Source organism: Leucoraja erinacea, chromosome 2, assembly GCF_028641065.1.
Source record: "Leucoraja erinacea ecotype New England chromosome 2, Leri_hhj_1, whole genome shotgun sequence".
Classification (NCBI taxonomy): domain Eukaryota; kingdom Metazoa; phylum Chordata; class Chondrichthyes; order Rajiformes; family Rajidae; genus Leucoraja; species Leucoraja erinaceus.
The window spans coordinates 27,185,567-27,208,418 of record NC_073378.1 but is presented as its reverse complement, the minus strand read 5'-3'; the positions used below and the strand labels follow the sequence as shown (position 1 = coordinate 27,208,418).

At 45.1% G+C, this 22,852-nt stretch overlaps 1 protein-coding gene across 4 annotated transcripts in view; it reads right to left on the bottom strand.

Annotated features, from left to right (window-relative positions):
* Positions 1–439: 439 nt before the first annotated feature.
* Positions 440–22,852, bottom strand: part of prpf4bb (pre-mRNA processing factor 4Bb) — a 71,666-nt gene continuing 49,253 nt past the window's right edge. Inside the window, exons 11-20 of one of the 4 annotated variants that reach the window (XM_055653706.1) lie at positions 18,877–19,030; positions 17,785–17,899; positions 13,880–14,031; positions 11,410–11,496; positions 7,682–7,901; positions 7,139–7,266; positions 5,963–6,010; positions 3,733–3,860; positions 3,340–3,393; positions 440–828 (exon numbers count right to left, since the gene is read on the bottom strand). In XM_055653706.1, coding sequence (XP_055509681.1) covers positions 7,698–7,901; positions 11,410–11,496; positions 13,880–14,031; positions 17,785–17,899; positions 18,877–19,030 — 712 coding nt within the window. In that variant the 3' untranslated portion in view covers positions 440–828; positions 3,340–3,393; positions 3,733–3,860; ... (1 more) ...; positions 7,139–7,266; positions 7,682–7,697. Of the gene's footprint in view, positions 829–3,339; positions 3,394–3,732; positions 3,861–5,962; positions 6,011–7,138; positions 7,902–11,409; positions 11,497–13,879; positions 14,032–17,784; positions 17,900–18,876; positions 19,031–22,852 lie in introns of all 4 variants that reach the window. The other 3 variants (XM_055653688.1, XM_055653698.1, XM_055653712.1) reach the window with 3 other exon arrangements.

Below are 22,852 nucleotides of genomic sequence, written 5' to 3'. Positions count from 1 at the left end.
ACTTGTTTTAGAATCCCTCTTAAATCTCTTCCATTTCACCTTAATCATGTCTTGTAGTTTGCAAACTCCTGTTCAATGGCTGCCATCTCACTTCAAGCCTATGCCCTCTAGTAGAATTCTCTACTCGAGGGGAAAGGTGTGAGCAATGAGATTGTCCATTCATATGGACTGAAGGAATTTTTTTTTAAGTCAGCGACCTTTCTCCCACACTCCAAAGACGCACAGGTGTGTAGATGAATTGGCTTTAGTAAAAAAAAAAAAATTGTGTGTGTGTGTACGTGTGCGTGTGTGTGTGTGAAGGATAGTGCTGCTTGGATGGGGATCGCTGGTCGGCACCGAAGGGCCTGTTTCTGCGCTGTATCTCCAAACTAACCTAAAATTTTAATTTGACTTTCGTTCACTGTTGTTTGAATCCTCACAGGAAACAATCAAAGCCAAATTAATTTAACAGAAGCAATTTAATGAAAACATTTGAAATGTCACAGCGCAGTATTTTTACATGTTACAACTTGACAAAATGCACTCATTTGTCGTGTATTCAATACCTGCCAAGAGTATTATAGTCTATTGCTTTGCAATTATAACTTTCTCACAGTGTTTAAAGAATGATTACTACCCAGGTTCAAATCTAACACATTTACAATCTGGAAATATTTCAAACAAACAAACAATTCAAATCTACTGGGGTATAAAGGCATTGACAAACATTAGTGTAAAAACCACCATCTTCACTTTCATTGAACACTGAAGAACTCTGAAGGCGGTAAGTTGTGACGGGGCTAAGATAATGATGCATCGTGGGAGGAGCACATTTACAATCGTCCCCACCTGAGAAACAAAACACAGGATAAGAGCAGTTTAACTCGATTCAAACATGCAAAAACAATCTTATAACACAGAACAGTAGAGCACAGGAACAGGCCCTTCAGCCCTCAATGTCAGTGCTGAACACGGCGCCAAGCTAATCTAATCTTCTCTGCCGGCACGTGATCCACAGCCCTCTATGTTTAAAAGCCGCTTCATCGCCATTATCGTATCCGCCTCCACCACCTCTCCCGGCAACATACACACACTGAACTTTTTCTCTCTCTCTCTCTTGTATATTATATTGTTTACAGCCTGCTATGTTTACGTATTCTGTTGTGCTGCTGCAAGTAAGAATTTCATTGTTCTATCTGGGACACATGACAGTAAAATACTCTTGACTAGGCAAGATTGCTGGAGAAACTCAGTGGGTGCGGCAGCATCTATGGAGCAAAGGAAATAGGCAACGTTTCGGCCCGAAACGTTGCCTATTTCCTTCTCTCCATAGATGCTGCTGCACCCGCTGAGTTTCTCCAGCAACCTTGTCTACCTTTGATTTTCCAGCATCTGCAGTTCCTTCTTGAACAAATACTCTTTTGCGTTCCAGGCACTCACCACCCTCTGTGTATATTTAAAAATAAAACTGGCCCCGAACATGTCCTTTAAACTTTCCCTCAAAGCTCTGCCCTCTTGTCTTTGACATTTCCGTGCTGGCAAAATGATTCTGTCTACCTTACCCACGACTCTCTCATCACTTTAGATACTTCCACCAAATCTCCCCATAGTCACCAACACTCCAGGGAAAACAAACCAAGTTCTAATTTATGAACCACTTCTCACTCAATTTACAACTTTTACGGATTGTCTACCTAGACTTCCTCCGATAAAACCATCGTCTAATACAATATTTCAGCAGGGAAATGGGAGTCAGATTTGGACATTGTTATGAATCCCGCTTGCAGAATAATTGAGATCGCTAGTTATATCAGCTATTTTTTTTTTTCTCTGTATATTAAAGCTTTCACATTTAATCTTAATCTACTCATCTGAAAGAATGCAACTAGTGTAAAGTTAAGCAAAATTTATCAAAGGTAAATCCACACGAGGTTTGCATAATTACAGATTTTAAAAACCTTTCCACTTTGGTCTTTAGAGATACTGTGCGGGAACAGGCCCTTTGGCCCATCGAGTTCACACCGACCAGCGATCACACACTGTGGACAACTTATTATTATTTTTTAACCAAAGCCAATTAAGCCTACAAACCTGTACGTCTTTGGAGTGTGGGAGGAAAAAGGAGCACTCGGAGAAAACCCACGGGGAGAACGTACAAACTCCGTAAAGACAGCGCCTGCCGTCAGGATCGAACACAGGTCTCTGGCGCTGTGAGGCAGCAACTCTACCGCTGTGCCACCATGCTGCCCTTTGCTTTCCAGCCCACTGATCTTTATTCAAATCCGCTGAGTTGCTCCAGCACTCTTTGAAACGTCACCTATCCATGTATTCCACAGATGCTGCCTGGCCCACTAAGTTGTCCAGCATTTTGTGTCTTTCCTTGGTAAAGCAGCATCTGCAGTTCCTTTTTTTTTTTAAAGTTTAGTTTAGAGATACAGCACAGAAACAGGCCCTTCGGCCCACCGGGTCCGTGCCGACCAGCGATCCCCGCATATTAACACTATCCTACACCCACTAGGGACAATTTTTATTTACCAAGCCAATTAACCTACAAACCTGTACGTCTTTGGAGTGTGGGAGGAAACCAAAGATCTCGGAGAAACCCACGCAGGTCATGGGGAGAATGTACAAACTCCGTACATAGAAATTAGGTGTAGGAGGAGGCCGTTCGGCCCTTCGAGCCAGCACCGCCATTCATTGTGATCATGGCTGATCGTCCCCTATCAATAACCCAGCACAGTAATAACCCACAATAACCCAGATAGTCGGGTTGGAACCAGAGTCTCCAGCGCTGCATTCGCTGTAAAGCAGCAACTCTGCCGCTGCACCACTGTGACTGCCCTACATTAGGGGATTATTTTTTTTAAATTTCGGATCTTGGACATTCGACGACTTGAATGTTGGGTCAATCTTACAAGGCCACCAACTAAGAGGGAATAAATAGCTTTATTTTAAATTAAAAAACCCACCAAAACATTTGATAGTTAATTTGAAACTGCAATTAATCTAGCAACCTTTCACTTGAAAGTCACAGAGCCATACAACAGAGAAACAGGCCCTTCGGCCCAACGCTGACCAAGATGCCCCATCTATGCTAGTCCCACCTACCCGCAGATATCCCTCTAAAACCTGTCCCATTCACATACCTGTCCAAATGTCGTTTACAGTACCTGCCTCAACTACCTCCTTCGGCAGCTCGTTCCACATACCCGCCACCCTTTGGGTGAAAAACAAATCAAAGAGATACACTTGGCTCCCTGCCACATGAGATCGTGGTCTTAAAGACACCGTTTCATTGAAAAGACCCCAGGCCAACATGGTATTCTCGGTACTTAAATGAGGTCTTTATTTGACAGAAACCTTAATTCAGTCTTCACGTTCTTGCAATATGCATCTCCTCCCTTCAGGTTCCACCTACGAGACAGAGAACAAGTAAAGAAACACCTTGATCCCTTAGGTTTATGCTTGTTTTTGTTCTTTTAAAAAAAATAAAAAAATAAAAAAGCCTGTGAAAGAATTTGCCGTAACAAAGAACTCTACAAATAATTTTCTCGAGTAAATGCCTCAAGCTTCAAAGTTTAAAAATCTTTACATACATACATCACAAAACAGAGCCAAGCAGAGAATGCTAAAGTGTCGACTATTCGCAGCGTTTCAATTTTCTTTTTTTTTAAACATAGGTAACAGTGGCAAAGAAACGGCAAGTTTCATCCTGGTTTGATATGCTTATCTAGGCATGCTGTCAGCAATGACCTTGTGGAGAGATGAAGGAGGCATCTCATGCAGAGGCAGAACCCACGGACCAGGTGACGTGACCTGCTGCCCTCCAGAGCAGTAACGTGCTCCCCTCTCTCTCTCTCTTTCTTTCTCTCTCTCTCTTTCTTTCTCAGCGCCATCGGAGGAAGTAAGAAAACAGTACAAATCATTAGTTATTTTGCAGGAACAGACGAACTGGATCAGACTTCCAAAATAGCACATAGAACACGGAACAGAACGGTAGCGCACAGGAAGGGGCCCAGTGGCCCATATAATGTCCGTGCCCAACATGACGCCAAGTTTAACCAACAGTCAGCCTGCATGTAATCCTATCTAAACGTCTTTCCAATGCCGCGATTGTATCTGCCTCTGCCTCCACCACCACCCCAGGCAGTATGTTCCAAACACCCAACGTCCCACACATCTCCTTTAAATCTTGCCCTCAACACCATAAAAGTTATGCCCTCTAGTCTTGGTGATATATCCACCCTGGAGATAAAGGTTCTGACTGTCCACCCAATTGATGCCTCATGATTTTACGCCCTTCTATCAGGTCTCCTCCCCTCAACCTCCGAGGTTCTGGAGAGAAGGAAAAAAAATCGAAGTCTGTCCAAACCCCTTTCCCTCTCCCCCGACTCTGTCTGAAGAAAGGTCTCCACCCGAAACGTCACCTATTCCTTTTCTCCAGAGATGCTGCTGTCTGGCCCACCGAGTTGTCTCTCTTTATAACTAACACCTACTCGTCCAGGTGGCAAATATTCTAAATTGTGCTGACCTTACCCTGAAATCGAGACTTTTTTAAAAATGAGTATAACAATTTTATTTAAAGAAAAATATATATTTGTGCAGTTAGCCTAGTCATTAACTCTACTGATATGGAGGAGAGACATCTGAAACCTGATCAACTGCTTGTTTTTATTACCTTGACATTGCAAATGAACGGCTTACGGTCTCAAGACAAAAATGTGTTGAGTTCACTGATTTGTGCCGTTAATCTTACTTTATGATTTAATGTGTACGGAAAGTTGTTGGATTAAAAATGCCACTTTTACGTAGAAAACGACATTAAACGTTTAAAGGGAAAAAAGCATGTGTTTTTTTGTTTTGTTTAGAGAAACAGGCCCTTCGACCCACCGAGCCCGCACCCACCAGCGATCCCCGCACACTTACAGTATCCTACACACGCTAGGGACAATTTAGAATTACCCAAAGCTAATTAACCTACAAACCTGTGTTGTGTTTGCATTGTGGGAGGAAACCTGGAGCTCCCGGAGAAAACCCACGCAGGTCACGGGGAGAACATACAATGTGCGTCCCGACGGCACCCGTAGTCAGGATGGAACCCGGGTCTCTGGCGTTGTGAGGCAGCAACTCTACCGCTGCGCCATCATGCCGCGCCTGTAGTCACCACTGTCGTTTACTGGTTGTTTCGAGGATTAACCGCACATTGGGTATTTGGGAAGTAGATATTCTTCTCCAATTAATACTTTATTCACCGATATAGTCATAGAGTCATATAGCGTGGAAACAGGCTCTTCGGCCCAACTTGCTCACACCAACCAACATCTACATTAGTCTCACCTGCCTGGGTTTGGCCCATATCCCTCTAAACCTGTCCCCGCCATGTACCTGTCCAAATGTTTCGTAATAAGTGGAACATGTGGATATAAGTGGAACATTTACCACAAACCTCCGGCGTTCTGCATGTGACTTTACGTGGAGGTAGATCGTGTGGTGGCCTGACCATAGGCCCCAACTTACCTTCAAATGCAATACAGGCATTGTGCAATATAATTTAATTCCTTCTCCCGTCAATGTTGTCAATCTGCAGGGCATAATTAAACGCTAACTTCTGACCGGCTGGTCTTTGGATGGTTTTGGTTTTAATGTTGATCATTTCAACAAGAGGTTGTGTATATTTAAAAAAATAATAGGTGCTTTTAATGTGACGAGATTTGCAAAATTGGTGCAAGGGTTTAGTGAACCAAGGGGCACCTTTACACACATCTGGAGATGGGGGTGGTGGGATTGGGAGGTGACGGGATGGGAGACGGTAAGGAAAGGGGACAAGCATTTGTGAAACCAAAATGGTGACGCACACAGACGAAAGGTTTTTTTTTGGGGACAGAACCACGACTCAAAATCACCGGAACTCATCGTAAATAAGAGAAAACGTAAAAACGAAAAATAAATCAAATGTACAAAAGAAAGTTAAAGAAGCAATTACCGCTTTAAAAAGCAGCTGCTTTGCTCAAGTGTGGAAGGTAACATTTGCCTGTATTGAGACACAACATGATCACAAATATTGAAAACCAAATGGACATAATGCAGCAAAGGATAATCTTACTGTAAAACAATTTCTTAATTTTAATTTTTTTTTCAAAAAAGTGTCATACTTAGACATCTACAAAGAAATATAAAACCCCAATCTTTGTTTCCATTTGAATGACTAAATGAAACTGCTTCTGTTTTATTCATGGACTATAGGTACAGGTTTACTAAGAAACAGAATGTTATGGCATTGACAAATTTCTACCACAATTCTATAACAACTTCAAATGGTTATAAACAGTACACTGAAGGTGCTAGACTCATCGAGTGGCCCAGCGCAGAGCTCTAGATATTGGCATCGTTTCCACAGCACGTTCGCAAATTCACAAGCTATTTTATATCATAACACAGTGGTCAGGTAGCAAGGGACGTCTGTGGGGACTCTGACGCCTCTTGTTCACGACCTGTGACAGTGAATGCTAATCTACCGGGACTGTATTAGGCAACTGACCCATAAGGAATACTCCCCATCCCCCTACTTTTCCTTCCCTCTATCTCCAATGCCTCTATCTGGATGTGCATTCATTTCTCCCACGATCTTGCCCCCTTCCTCTCTTCACCCAATCTCTTCCCTATGCCCCAACCTGGATGGCTACCTATTCCTCCTTCCACTCCTTTCCCCCTTCCTCTGACTCCACATGTTATCACAGCCCTCATCTCACATCCTTGTGTCTTTTCATCTCTGGCCCGTAGTCTAACTATCAACTCCACACCCACCCCCCCCCCCCCCCCCCCCCCCCCCCCCATACCAATAGCTGTACCCACCTATCACTCAGCAGGTTGTTTCCCCCCCCCCCCCCCCCCCAATAGCTGTACCCACCTATCACTCAGCAGGTTGTTTTCCCCCCCCCCCCCCAATAGCTGTACCCACCTATCACTCATCAGGCTGTTTCTCCCTCCACCCATCATCCAGGTCCCCCCACCCTCGTACAATCGGTCCTAAGAAGGGTCCCAGCCTATCCATTCCCTACACGGACGCTGCCTTAGTTCCTCCAGCACCCTCCTCTCTGCTCTGCGTGTGTTATCGGCTGCCCCCTTCGTGGCTAGCGGTAATGTTGATGGTTTAGCTTACCTTCAGTGTACTGAAAGTGGTACACAACCTGCTTTAGATGATGTGACCACCTCTCGAGCAGGCACAGGTAGGGTCACACACCCCTTCGGCACTGAGTACACCAAGGGAATGCTGGCCTGCGTACACACCTAGGAAAATGTGAATATAAACATCATTTTTACCTCAGCCGCTGTCACAGAGAGACAAGGATTGGGCTAAGCCTGCACAAAAACACAAACAAAGGTGGGTCTCGCCAGCCTAGAGAGCCAATAGTCGCCCTCCCTCAAAATATCAGTCGCCTGCTTACAAGATTTTTAAAATAACTTCAATGAACAGTTTTTGTGCAGCCTTAGCAGTTAAACTACAGTGAAAGAATGAAGAAAACATTCTGGAAAAAAACAAATCAATATATTTACAGTGACTCATATTCCTGTGAGAAGTAACATCTTTTCTTTTTAATTTAACTTCATGCATATTTCAGGGTAAACATTGTGGTTCACACATAATAAAATACTTTTTTTCTCTGACTTTCCCAGTCTTTTTTTTTTGTTTAATTGCTCAAACCCGTTAAATGCGGCGATTAAATCTTCTCCTGAATGAAGGGGTGCTGCAGGGCCTGGTTGATGCTGACACGTTTGGCAGGGTCGAGCATGAGAATCTGCTCGAGCAAGTCCTTCAGCTGGTGAACCTTTTTGCGCTGATCTTCCGGCAAGCGCTGGCAGCCGATCATGTCCGCCAGTAGGTCCTTCGTGGAGTTAATAGTGCTCATGACAGTCACTTTCTCCTGAAGGAAACAAAAACAGACAGAAACAGCAAAGAAAGAAGTCAACTTCCGCTCAGGCAGTAGAATCAAGAGTAGACAGAGTGCTGGAGTAACTCAGCGGGTCAGGCAGCAACTCTGGAGAACATGGATAGGTGACGTTTCACAGAGTGCTGGAGTAACTCAGCGGGTCAGGCAGCAACTCTGGAGAACATGGATAGGTGACGTTTCACAGAGTGCTGGAGTAACTCAGCGGGTCAGGCAGCAACTCTGGAGAACATGGATAGGTGACGTTTCGGGTGGAACCCTTTTTCAGACCTGGGTCTGAAGAAGGGTTTCAACCCGAAACGTCACCTACACCTTTCTCTCCTTCGCCTCCCTTCTCCCTGTAAGCATTGATACCTTTACTAATCACGAATCTCCAAATGACTGTGGCAATGAATTCCAGATTTACCACACCATGACTAAAGAAATTCCTCCTCACTTCCTTTCGAAAGGTATGTCCTTTTATTCTGCGGTTTCTCAAATCTGTTTGCCAAATGTCCAGTATTAATTTAGTGTATTGTGATTGTCACTGGAACTAAGGTATGCTGAAAAGCTTTTTGTTGAGTGCTATACAGTCAGTGGAAAGCCTATGCGTGATTACAAACAAGCCGTTCACAGCGTAGATACGTGATCAAGGGAATAATGTTTAGATTAGTTTAGAGATACAGCACGGAAACAGGCTCCTCGGCACATCGAGTCTGCGCTAACGAGTGATCCCCGAATACTTACACTACCCCACACACACACACTGGGGACAATTTTACAATTATACCAAAGCCAATCAGCCTTCAAACCTGTACTTTTCTCACAGAGAGTGGTGAGTCTGTGAAATTCTCTGCCTCAGAGGGCGGTGGAGGCAGGTTCTCTGGATGCTTTCAAGAGGGCTCTTAAAGATAGCAGTCAGGGGATATGGGGAGAAGGCAGGAGCGGGGCACTGATTGGGGATGTTCAGCCATGATCACATTGAATGGCGATGCTGGCTCGAAGGGCCAAATGGCCTACTCCTGCACCTATTGTCTATTGTCTGTACGTCTTTGCAGTGTGGGAGGAAACCAGAGCACCCAGAGAAAGCCCACGCAGGTCACGGAGAGAACGTACAAACTCGGTACAGACAGCACCCGTAGTCAGGATGAAACCCGGGTGTCTGGCGCTGTGAGTTTGCAACTCTACCGCTGCGCCACCGTGCCGCCCTGTGGAATGTTATCACAATACCATTAGTTTCAATATAATTTATGGAGAGGGTCAGAACTGGACCAAGGGTTGAGATTTTTGATTGGAGAAAGGCTAACTTTGATGAGATGCAAAGGATTTAAAAGGAGTGAATTGGGACATTTTGTTTTATGGGAAGGATGTAGAAGAGAAATGGAGGACATTTAAAGGGGAAATTTTAAGAGTACGGAATCTTTATGTCCCTGTTCGGTTGAAAGGAAATAGTAAAAATTGGAAAGAGCCATGGTTTTCAAGGGAAATTGGACACGGTTCGGAAAAAGAGAAAGATCTACAATAATTATAGGCAGCATGGAGTGAATGAGGTGCTTGAGGAGTATAAAGAATGTAAAAAGAATCTTAAGAAAGAAATTAGAAAAGCTAAAAGAAGATACGAGTTTGCTTTGGCAAGTAAGGTGAAAGTAAATCCAAAGGGTTTCTACAGCTATATTAATAGCAAAAGGTTAACGAGGGATAAAATTGGGCCAATAAGAGAGACAGAGTGGACAGCTAGCTGCAGAGCCAAAAGAGATGGGGGAGATATTGAACAATTTCTTTTCTTCGGTATTCACCAAGGAGAAGGATATTGAATTATGTGGGGTAAGGGAAACAAGTAGAGTAGCTATGGATATTATGAGATTCAAAGAAAAAGAAGTACTGACACTTTTGAAAAATATAAAAGTGGATAAGTCTCCAGGTCCCGACAGGATATTCCCTAGGACAATGAGGGAAGTTAATGTGGAAATAGCAGGGGCTATGACAGAAATATTACAAATGTCATTAGAAACGGGAATAGTGCCAGAGGATTGCCGTCCTGCGCATGTTGTTCCATTGTTTAAAAAGGGTTCTAAGAGTAAACCTAGCAATTATAGACCTGTTAGTTTGACTTCAGTGGTGGGCAAATTAATGGAAAAGATACTTAGAGATAATATATATAAGCATCTGGATAAACAGGGTCTGATTAGGAACAGTCAACATGGATTTGTGCCTGGAAGGTCATGTTTGACTAATCTTGAATTTTTTTGAAGAGGTTACTAGGGAAATTGATGAGGGTAAAGCAATGGATGTTGTCTATATGGACTTTAGGAAGGCCTTTGACAAGGTTCCTCATGGAAGGTTGGTTAAGAAGGTTCAATTGTTGGGTATTAATGGTGGAGTAGCAAGATGGATTCAACAGTGGCTGAATGGGAGATGCCAGAGAGTAATGGTGGATGGCTGTTTATCGGGTTGGAGGCCAGTGACTAGTGAGGTGCCTCAGGGATCTGTGTTGGGTCCACTGTTGTTTGTCATGTAAATCAATGATCTGGATGAAGGTGTGGTAAATTGGATTACTAAGTGTGCAGATGATACTAAGATAGGTGGTGTTGTGGATGAAGTAGATTTCCAAAGTCTACAGAGAGATTTAGGCTATTTGGAAGAATCGGCTGAAAGATGGCAGATGGAGTTTATGCTGATAAGTGTGAGGTGCAACATCTTGGCAGGACAAATCAAAATAGGACGTACATGGTAAATGGTAGGGAATTAAGGAATGCAGTTGAACAGAGGGATCTAGGAATAACTGTGCATAGTTCCCTGAAGGTGGAATCTCGTGTAGATAGAGTGGTAAAGAAAGCTTTTGGTATGCTAGCCTTTATAAATCAGAGCATTGAGTATAGAAGTTGGGATGTAATGTTAAAATTGTACAGGGCATTGGTGAGACCAATTCTGAAGTACGGTGTACAATTTTGGTCGCCCAATTATAGGAAGGATGTCAACAAAATAGAGAGAGTACAGAGGAGATTTACTAGAATGTTGCCTGGGTTTCAGCAACTAAGTTACAGAGAAAGGTTGAATAAGTTAGGTCTTTATTCTTTGGAGCGCAGAAGGTTAAGGGGGGGGGACTTGATAGAGGTCTTTAAAATGATGAGAGGGATAGACATAGTTGACGTGGATAAGCTTTTCCCATTGAGAGTAGGGAAGATTCAAACAAGGGGACATGACTTAAGGGACAGAAGTTTAGGGGTAACATGAGGGGGAACTTCTTTACTCAGAGAGTGGTAGCTGTGTGGACGCTTCCAGTGGAAGTGGTGGAGGCAGGTTCGATTTTATCATTTAAAAATAAATTGGATAGGTATATGGATGGGAAAGGAATGGAGGGTTATGGTCTGAGTGCAGGTAGATGGGACTAGGGGAGAATAAGTGTTCGGTACGGACTTGTAGGACCGAGATGGCCTGTTTCCGTGCTGTAATTCTTATATGGTTATATGGTTAACGTAGAGTGCGTAAAGATAGAACTACTGACCCGTTCTGTCACTTTATCCACTTCAATGTACATGAAGTTCAGATTCTGATCAAAGTGCTGATCCTTGAAGACCCCTTTTCTGATCATCTGAAAGGAATGAAACACATTTCACACATCTTGAGGGATAACTCTAGCCGCCTCTAGAGAAACGCAGACGGAAAGAGATGCCGTTTTATAACGTGGTACAGACTGACCCGTCACAAGTCACAGACCCTCACTGTGGACAGCATGGCCCCAGGGAGTGTTGTAGAGTGCAGGCATCCACCAGTGCAGGCACGCAGTTCCCTCAAAGTGGCAGCATGGGTAGATTGGTTATAAGGTTGTAAGTGATAGGAGCAGAATTAGACCATTCGGCCCATCCAAGTACTCTCTGCCATTCAATCATGGCTGATCTATCTCTCCTTCCTAGCCCCATTCTCCCGTCTTCTCCCCATAACCTCTGACACCTGCACTAATCACAAATCTATCTATCTCTGCCGTAAAATTATCCATTGACTTGGCTTCCACAGCCTTCTGCGTCACTGAATTCCACAGATTCACTACCCTTTGGCTAAAGAAATTCCTCCTCACCTCCTTCCTAAAGGAACGTCCTTTAATTCTGAGGACGTGACCTCTGGTCCTAGGCTCTCCCACTAGTGGAAACATCCTCTCCACATCCACTCTATCCGGGCCTTTCACTATTCGGTAAGTTTCAATGAGGTCCCCCCCTCATCTTTCTAAACTCCAGCGAGTACAGGCCCAGGGCCGCCAAACGCTCCATACACTCCTTAACTCATGACCTGAAAGTTGGTATGTTGGGAGTGGATGAGAAAGTGGGATTACACTGATATAGTCGTAGTAGTAGTAGTAGGCCCCCCTCGGCCCCCATGACCATGGGTGATGCATCATAGTTTGCAGGTGATGTGTGGTCGGATGCAAGCCTGGGCGATGTCATATGGAGGACAGGCTGTTGCCCATGCAGCACGCCCCCCCTCTCCACGTCGCTGATCGATCCAAAGGAACAGCCGGGCCGTTACAGTTTGGCACCAGCGCCGTCGCAGGAGCTGCCAGAGCGAGGTTGTAGACAACGACAAACTGCCTTTGGTAGACCAAGGGGAAATATTAAGAGGCTAACCTACCAACCCCGCACGTCTTATGGGATGTGGGGGAGACTGTAGCACCCGGAGCAAACAGGGAGAACGAGCAAACTCCACATAGACAACACCCAAGGTCAGTATCGAACCAGGGTCTCTGGTGCTGTGAGGCAACAGTTCTACCCGCTCAGCCAATATGCCGCCCATGTCAATTTTTCATACAAGGTCATCCCGAAGCCCATTTAATAGAGAGATACAGCAAAGGAGAACTAGTTTGAACGGGTGATCGATGGTCAGCATGCTCTTGTTGGGCTGAATGACCTATTTCCACGCTGCGTCTTTCAATCGATCAAACCAAAATAACATCCATCGGCCCACCGAGACCACGCCGACCAGCGATAGACAATAGACAACAGGTGCAAGTGTAGGCCATTCGGCCCTTCGAGCCAGCAACACCATTCACTGTGATCATGGCCATCACCCGTCCATGTTATCCCACTTTGCCATCCACTCCCTACACACCAGGGGGTAATTTCACAGAGGGCCAAATATCCTACAAACCCACACGTCTTGTGGGATGTAGAAGGAAACCAGAGACAGCACCTGAGGTCAGGATCGAACCGGGGTCTCTGGCGGCGTGAGGCAGGAGCTCTACCCACTACACAATGCTCTGCCCGGTAGACACACATAAGGTTTAGACAAGAACAGAGAGCGTTTGTGAACTAAATCTCTTAGCATGGCATAACAAGCAAAGAATGGATCGACTGGGCTTATATTCACTGGAATTTAGAAGGATGAGAGGATATCGTATGGAAACAAAATTCTTACGGGATTGGACAGGCTGGATGCAGGAAACATGTTCCCAATGTTGAGGAAGTCCAGAACCAGGGGTCACATAGTTTAAGAATAGGTGGTAGGCCATGTAGGGCTGATGAGGAAAAACATTTTCACCCAGAAAGTCGTGAATCTGTGGAATTCTCTGCCACAGAAGGCAGTGGACGCCAATTCACTGTATGTTTTCAAGATTTAGCTCTTTGGGCTAAAGGAATCCAGGGATATGGGGAAAAAGCAGGAATGGGGTACTGATTTTGGATGATCGGACATGATCATATTGAATGGAGGTGCTGGCTCGAAGGGCCGAATGGCCTACTCTTACACCTATTCCCTATGTTTCTAAACGATTCTCTGAAAAAAATCAGACATCAATACATCAATTTTTGAAACAAACTTTAAAGATTTTTTTTAACCATATTTTTTCTACTAATATTTTATAATCTGAGACGATAGCAAATTAGAAATGATCATCATAATACCGTGGGCAAATACAAATGATTTCTACAAGCTGAGCTGCCCATTATCCAACAAGTAGAAATAATATTTGAAGATGATTTTCATACCTTATTTGGCATTTTGCCCTTTAAGTCCATCATGAGTTTCAGCATGTGATTGTTGGTTTTGCCAGGAAAGAGAATTTTCCCCGTGTACAGTTCATAAAGGGTGCAGCCGACTGACCACAAGTCTATGGCATAATCATAAATCTTCCCAATGACTGGAAGGGAGAGACAACATGGTTATCTTTTGCAACACCGAAAGTGCTCATATTTCTAAGTCTTTGCTCAACTGAACACATATATGAATGAAAGGGTTCAGAAAAGATTTACGAGGATGTTGCCAGGACTAGAGGGTGTGAGCAATAGGGGGAGGTTGAGCAGGCTGGGACTCTACTCCATGGAGCGCAGGAGGATGAGGGGTGATCTTATGGAGGTGTATAAGATCATGAGAGGAATAGATCGGGTAGATGCACAGAATCTCGTGCCCAGAGTAGGGCAATCGAGGACCAGAGGACACAGACAATAGGCAATAGGGGCAGGAGTAGGCCATTCGGCCCATCGAGCCAGCACCGCCATTCAATGTGATCAACGCTGATCATCCCCAATCAGTACCCCGTTCCTGCCTTCTCCCCATAATCCCTGACTCTGCTCTCTTTAGGAGCCCTATCTAGCCCTCTCTTGAAAGTATCCAGAGAACTGGCCTCCCTCAATAGTAAGAATGTCCTGCCTCAAATCAGGGGACCAAAACTGCACATAATACTCCAGGTGTGGTCTCACTAGGGCTCTGTACAACTGCAGAAGGACCTCTTTGCTCCTATACTCAACTCCTCTTGTTATAAAGGCCAACATGCCATTCACTTTCTTCACTGCCTGCTGTACCTGCATGCTTACTTTCATTGACTGATGTACAAGGATCCCCAGATCCCGTTGTACTTCCCATTTTCCCAACTTGACAACATTTAGATAGTAATCTGCCTTCCTGTTTTTGCTACCAAAGTGGTAACCTCACATTTATCCACATTAAGCTTCATCTGCCATGCATCTGCCCACTCCCCCAACCTGTCCAAGTCACCCTGCATTCTCATAGCATCCTCCTCACAGTTCCCACTGCCACCCAGCTTAGTGTCATCTGCAAATTTCATCCAAATCATCCTCAAAAAAGTCTCGAAGATTAGTCAAGCATGATTTCCCCTTCGTAAATCCACGCTGACTCAGACTAATCCTGATACTGCTATCCAAATGTGCCGCTATTTCATCTTTTATAATTGACTCCAGCATCTTCCCCAACACCGATGTCAGGCTAACTGGTTTATAATTCCCTGTTTTCTTTCTCCTGCCTTTCTTAAAGAGTGGGATAACATTAGCTACCCTCCAATCCACAGGAACTGATTCTGAGTTTATAGAACATTGGAAAGTTATCACCAATGCATCCACGATTTCTAGAGCCACTTCCCTAAGTACCCTGGGATGCAGACCATCAGGCCTTGGGGATTTATCAGCCTTCAGTCCCATCAGTCCACCCAACACCATTTCCTGCCTAATGTGGATTTCCTTCAGTTCCTCTGTCACCCCAGATCCTCTGGCCACTACTATATCAGGAAGATTGTTTGTGTCCACCTTAATGAAGACGGATCCAAAAGTACCTGTTCAACTCATCTGCCATTTCCTTGTTCCCCATAATAAATTCACCTTTTTCAGTCTTCAAGGGTCCAACTTTGGTCTTAACTAATTTTTTCCTCTTCACATATCTAAAGAAACTTTTACTATCCTCCTTTATATTGGCTAGCTTACCTTTGTACCTCATCTTTTCTTCCCATATTGCTCTTCTGTTGCTCTTTAAACATTACCCAATCCTTTTGCTTCCCGCCCATCTTTGCTACATTGTATTTCTTCTCTTTTATTTTTATACTGTCCCTGACGTTCCTTGTCAGCCACGGTCAGTCTCAGCCATGGTTCAAGGTGAAGGGGAAAAGAAGAATAGGAATCCGAGGGGTAACTTTTTCACACAAAGGGTGGTGGGTGTTCAGAACAAGCTGCCGGAGGAGGTAGTTGAGGCTGGGACGATCCGATCGTTTAAGAAACAGTTGGACAGGTACATGGATAGGACAGGTTTGTAGGGATATGAACCAAGCGCAGGCAAGTGGTACTAGTGTAGCCGGGATTGTTGGCCGGTGTGGGCGAGTTGGGCCGAAGGGCCTGTTTCCACACTGTATCACTCCATGACTCTATGAATGAACACTTTATTGTCAGGTGACGAGTCACAGTGTGATTCATAGTTTTGCATACCCAAGGTGTGCAAAGAGTCGGCACATAAATGACACCGACGAAGTTACAAAGTATCACACACAAGGCCTACCTTCCCCCCCCCGCCCCCCCCCCCCCTCACGGCAGTCCTCATTTGTCCCCACGGCGGGTCCTCCTTTGTTCCCGGCAGTGCATCCTCTGGCTCCCACCTGGCCCATCCTCGACCAGTAAACCCAGAAGATAGACACCAAACGTTGGAGTAACTCAGCGGGACAGGCAGCATCTCCGGAGGTTGGGAATGGGAGGTTTCGGGTCGCAATCCTTCTTCAGACTCCTATTCCTTCTCTCCAGAGATGCTGCCTGTCCCGCTGAGTCACTCCAGCCTTTGGTGTAAAACAGAATCATTCCTTCCTACATATATATAAACCAGACTACAATTCAAAAGCAAGCAAATGAAACTTCAAGCCAGTGTGGCGGTGCCCTTGGGTTGCCACCAGGTGCCGCCACATCAGACACTCCGTCAATGATGGTAATCTAGTAGATACGAGCTAGAATTCTTAAAACGATTATGACCTCTTTACATCAAGGTGGGGTATGAAACAACAAGCACATTTGGTCTGGTTTAGTTTAGAGATACAGAGCAGAAACAGGCCCTTTGGCCTGCCGAGTTCACGCCGACCAACGATCCCCGTACACTAGCACTATCTTACACACTAGGGACAATTCACAATTTTTACCAAAGCAAATTAACCTGCAAACATGCACGTCTTTGGAGTGTGGGAGGAAATCGGAGCACTCGGAGAAAACCCACGCAGGTCACGGCGAACGTTCAGGTTTGTAGGTTAATTGGCTTTGGATAAAATAGTAAAAGCCCTGTCCCGCTGTATGAGTTCATTCCAAGAGCTCTCCTGAGTTTAAAAAAAAAAATCAAAGTCGTGGCAAGCACTTAGAATGAACGTAGCGGGTACGTCGGAGCTCGGGGACGTCTCTTAGCAGCTCGTAACGCTAACGGCAGGTACTCGGGAAGACCCGCTAAAGGCAGGTAAGCACGGGAAGACTCGTGAAGATTTTTCAACATGTTGTAAAATGTCCACGAGAGTCCCGAGTACTGACGAGCGGCCATTACCGTAAATCTCCGAGTTCGAATCAGGGCAAACTCGGGAGAACTCTTGGAATGAACTCGTTCCGTGGGACAGGGCTTTTAATTGTCCATAGTGTGTAGGATAGTGCTAGTATACAGGGACCGCTGGCTGGCGCGGGCATAGTGGGCCAAAGGGACTGTTTCCTCGCTGAGTCTCTAAAGTCTAAAGTAAGTGGGCAAGCTAAGAAGCTGTGCCCAGAGATACAGCGTGGAAACAGGCCCTTTGGCCCACCGAGTCCGCACCGCCCAGCGTACACTATTTCTATTCTATACCCTGGGGATAATTTACAGAAACCAATCAACCTACAAGTCTTTGGAGTGCGAGAAGAATCTGGAGCACCCGGAGAAAACACACGCAGTCACAGGGAGAACGTACAAGCTCCGTACAGACAGGACCCCTGGTCAGGATTGAACCTGGGTCTCTGGCGCTGCGAGGCAGCGACGTCTACTGTGTTACTGTGCCACCCTCAACATCAGTAATCAGGACACTCAAACAGATGCAATAGCGGAGGAATTGCAGTGAAACAAATGTTATTCGACACGTTATGCAAATTCCCACCCGGCGAAATAAAGACTTAAAACTCACTGATTTCAGGCGCACGGTAGAATCGGCTGACGAGGTACGGAGTTATATCGTTATCAGCCACATGAGAAGCTGAGCCAAAGTCACAAAGCTTTAGGATGGTTTTGGATTCGTTTACCTAGAATGTAGAAATAAATTGTAATTGGTGTTCACATTTGTAAGCGGTGACCAATGCGGAGAGATGGGGCAAATTCACATGTGACTGTAGCAGAAAGTGTGGCCCGAAACAAAAGAAGCAGAGATTCAAACCTAATCAAGGACAGACATGCTGATTCCAGTCATGCTCATTTCAAGAAAACCATTTTGGAGATCTTATGTTATTGAGTGATACAGCCCATCGGCCCAACTTGCCCACACCAACCAATTTATTGAAAATGCAGGAGCCCCCCCCCCCCCCCCCCCCCCCCCCCCCCCCCCCCCCCCCCCCCCCCCCCCCCCCCCCGGGGGGGCTCCTGCATTTTCGATAAATTGAAAGTGATTCCCTAGCTTTCTGCTGGTAGTTTACATTACTGAAGCTGAGAATTAGAACATAACACTTAGCCAATAAAATAACCCCCAAAAGATAAACATTTCATGAAATAATTGACCAAACAACACAGAAAAGGTGATTTTGGCTGTAGCCATCTTCTGCTTCAGTAAGGGAAGATGGTCGGTGATTGGCCGCTACGCCCCTCAGAGACTGCGTCTGATTGGCCGGCGAGGGACCGGCGCCCTGTGTGATTGGACACAACGCCATTGGAGACAGAGGCTGGCTGGACGGGACGAGACCGATTTGTTGATTGTACGGGAATTTTAAGGGAAACTGGTCGGTGATTGGGCGCAACCCCCTTCGAGACAGCGGTTGATTGGCCGCCAAATAATCAGGCACAAAAAATGGACAAATAGGAGGGGGAAAAAAAGAAGAAGAAAAATCAGGAAAAAAATCGTGATTCTGATTTAAATCGGAAGAATGTCATGCCTGAAGAGTCGCTCTTTTTAAAAGCTGGCATGACTTAATGGGGATCCAAGTGAAAAACATTCTCACTTGGGGAGGTTCGACCTCGTGCACACAATTATACTACCAGGATGTTGCTGAGATAGAAGGTATAAATTTACCAGGATATTGTCAGGTTTGATGTCGGCATGGAGGATGTTGCATCTCTTCAACAGCTTCAGAGCAAGGAACAGCTGCTGACTGTATGATCTCACCGCCTTTATATGAAGACCAACATCTTTCCCATATTTTTTCAGCACTTCTCGCAAATTCATGCTGAAAGAGAAGGCAGAGTTTTAATGATATAAGGAAATGAAACGGAGGCAGACACAGGAACTGCAGAAAGTGGAAGGTTGCGCGGAAGGCAGAGTGCCGGAGTAACTCAGCGGGCTTGGCCTATAGGAGCGGTGCCCGATCTAATTGAGCCCCAGGCTGCTGCGGGGCCTCCAGCTGCCCACTCCACTCCACCCACACATCGACCCCTCGTCTCCGACGACCGACCTCTGAACCCCCAGAGCGCCGCCTAGGTGGAGGGAGGTGAGACCCCAGCGGCACCAATCCACACCTCCGCCGCTATCTTGAAGGAATGGTGGAGCAGGTTCAAAGGACTGAATAAATTCACGTGATAGAAGAATTAGGTCATTCGGCCCGTCAAGTCTACTCCGCCATTCACGAATAGAAAGTCGGATTCAAATAAGTTAATATCACACCTTTATAATACCCTTTTAAATTTACATATTCCATTGTCGGAAATAATTATGCGAGCTTGGGAAGACATACAAACATAGAAACATAGAAATTAGGTGCAGGAGTAGGCCATTCGGCCCTTCGAGCCTGCACCGCCATTCAATATGATCATGGCTGATCATCCAACTCAGTATCCCGTACCTGCCTTCTCTCCATACCCCCTGATCCCCTTAGCCACAAGGGCCACATCTAACTCCCTCTTAAATATAGCCAATGAACTGGCCTCAACTACCCTCTGTGGCAGAGAGTTCCAGAGATTCACCACTCTCTGCGTGAAAAAAGTTCTTCTCATCTCGGTTTTAAAGGATTTCCCCTTTATCCTTAAGCTGTGACCCCTTGTCCTGGACTTCCCTAACATCGGGAACAATCTTCCTGCATCTAGCCTGTCCAACCCCTTAAGAATTTTGTAAGTTTCTATAAGATCCCCTCTCAATCTTCTAAATTCTAGAGAGTATAAACCAAGTCTATCCAGTCTTTCTTCATAAGACAGTCCTGACATCCCAGGAATCAGTCTGGTGAACCGTCTCTGCACTCCCTCTATGGCAATAATGTCCTTCCTCAGATTTGGAGACCAAAACTGTACGCAATACTCCAGGTGTGGTCTCACCAAGACCCTGTACAACTGCAGTAGAAACCTCTCTGCTCCTATACTCAAATCCTTTTGCAATGAAAGCTAACATACCATTCGCTTTCTTTACTGCCTGCTGCACCTGCATGCCTACCTTCAATGACTGGTGTACCATGACACCCAGGTCTCGCTGCATCTCCCCCTTTCCCAATCGGCCACCATTTAGATAATAGTCTGCTTTCCTATATTTTTGCCACCAAAATGGATAACCTCACATTTATCCACATTATACTGCATCTGCCAAACATTTGCCCACTCACCCAGCCTATCCAAGTCACCCTGCAGTCTCCTAGCATCCTCCTCACAGCTAACACTGCCCCTCAGCTTAGTGTCATCCGCAAACTTGGAGATATTGCCTTCAATTCCCTCATCCAGATCATTAATATATATTGTAAATAGCTGGGGTCCCAGTACTGAGCCTTGGGGTACCCCACTAGTCACTGCCTGCCATTGTGAAAAGGACCCGTTTACTCCTACTCTTTGCTTCCTGTTTGCCAGCCAGTTCTCTATCCACATCAATACTGAACCCCCAATGCCTTGTGCTTTAAGTTTGTATACTAATTTCTTATGTGGGACCTTGTCGAAAGCCTTCTGGAAGTCCAGATACACCACATCCACTGGTTCTCCCCTATCCACGCAACTAGTTACATCCTCGAAAAATTCTATAAGATTCGTCAGACATGATTTACCTTTCGTAAATCCATGCTGACTTTGTCCAATGATTTCACCACTTTCCAAATGTGCTGCTATCCCATCTTTAATAACTGACTCTAGCAGTTTCCCCACTACCGATGTTAGACTAACTGGTCTGTAATTCCCCATTTTCTCTCTCCCTCCCTTCTTAAAAAGTGGGGTTACGTTTGCTACCCGCCAATCTTCAGGAACTACTCCAGAATCTAAAGAGTTTTGAAAGATTATTACTAATGCATCCACTATTTCTGGAGCTACTTCCTTAAGTACTCTGGGATGCAGCCTATCTGGCCCTGGGGATTTATCGGCCTTTAATCCATTCAATTTACCCAACACCACTTCCCGGCTAACCTGGATTTCACTCAATTCCTCCAACTCCTTTGACCCGCGGTCCCCTGCTATTTCCGGCAAATTATTTATGTCTTCCTTAGTGAAGACGGAACCAAAGTAGTTATTCAATTGGTCCGCCATATCCTTGTTCCCCATGATCAACTCCCCTGTTTCTGACTGCAAGGGACCTACATTTGTTTTAACTAATCTCTTTCTTTTCACATATCTATAAAAACTTTTGCAGTCAGTTTTTATGTTCCCTGCCAGTTTTCTTTCATATTCTATTTTTCCTTTCCTAATTAAGCCCTTTGTCCTCCTCTGCTGGTCTTTGAATTTCTCCCAGTCCTCCGGTATGCTGCTTTTTCTGGCTAATTTGTACGCATCATCCTTCGCTTTGATACTATCCCTGATTTCCCTTGTTATCCATGGATGTACTACCTTCCCTGATTTATTCTTTTGCCAAACTGGGATGAACAATTTTTGTAGTTCATCCATGCAGTCTTTAAATGTCTTCCATTGCATATCCACCGTCAACCCTTTTAGAATTAATTGCCAGTCAATCTTGGCCAATTCACGTCTCATACCCTCAAAGTTACCTTTCTTTAAGTTCAGAACAATTGTTTCTGAATTAACAATGTCACTCTCCATCCTAATGAAGAACTCAACCATATTATGGTCACTCTTGCCCAAGGGGGCACGTACAACAAGATTGCTAACTAACCCTTCCTCATTACTCAATACCCAGTCTAAAATAGCCTGCTCTCTCGTTGGTTCCTCTACATGTTGATTTAGATAACTATCCCGCATACATTCCAAGAAATCCTCTTCCTCAGCACCCCTGCCAATTTGATTCACCCAATCTATATGTAGATTGAAGTCACCCATTATAACCGTTTTGCCTTTGTCGCACGCATTTCTAATTTCCTGTTTGATACCATCTCCAACTTCACTACTACTGTTAGGTGGCCTGTACACAACACCCACCAGCGTTTTCTGCCCCTTAGTGTTTTGCAGCTCTACCCATACCGATTCCACATCCTCCAAACTAATGTCCTTCCTTTCCATTGTATTAATCCCCTCTCTAATCAGTAACACTACCCCACCTCCTTTTCCTTTCTGTCTATCCCTCCTGAATATTGAATATCCCTGGATGTTCAGCTCCCAGCCTTGGTCACCCTGGAGCCATGTCTCCGTGATCCCAACTATATCATAGTCATTAATAGCTATCTGCACATTCAACTCATCCACCTTATTACGAATGCTCCTTGCATTGAGACACAAAGCCTTCAGGCTTGTTTTTACAACACTCTTACCCCTTACACAATTATGTTGAAAAGTGGCCCTTTTTGATTTTTGCCCTGGTTTTGTCTGCCTGCCACTTTTACTTTTCACCTTGCTACCTATTTCTTCTACCCTCATTTTACACCCTTCGGTCTCTACGCTCACACATTTAAGAAACCCTTTCCCTTTAACTCCATCCTCCACTGTCCCATTCAACACCCCACCCCCCTTATTCAGTTTAAAGCCACCCGTGTAGCAGTGGCAAACCTGCCTGCCAGAATGCTGGTCCCACACCTGTTAAGATGCAATCCGTCCCTTTTGTACAGTTCCCCCTTACCCCAAAACAGATCCCAGTGATCTAAGAATCTAAATCCCTGCCCCGTGCACCAGTTCCTCAGCCACACGTTCAGGTCCCGTATCTC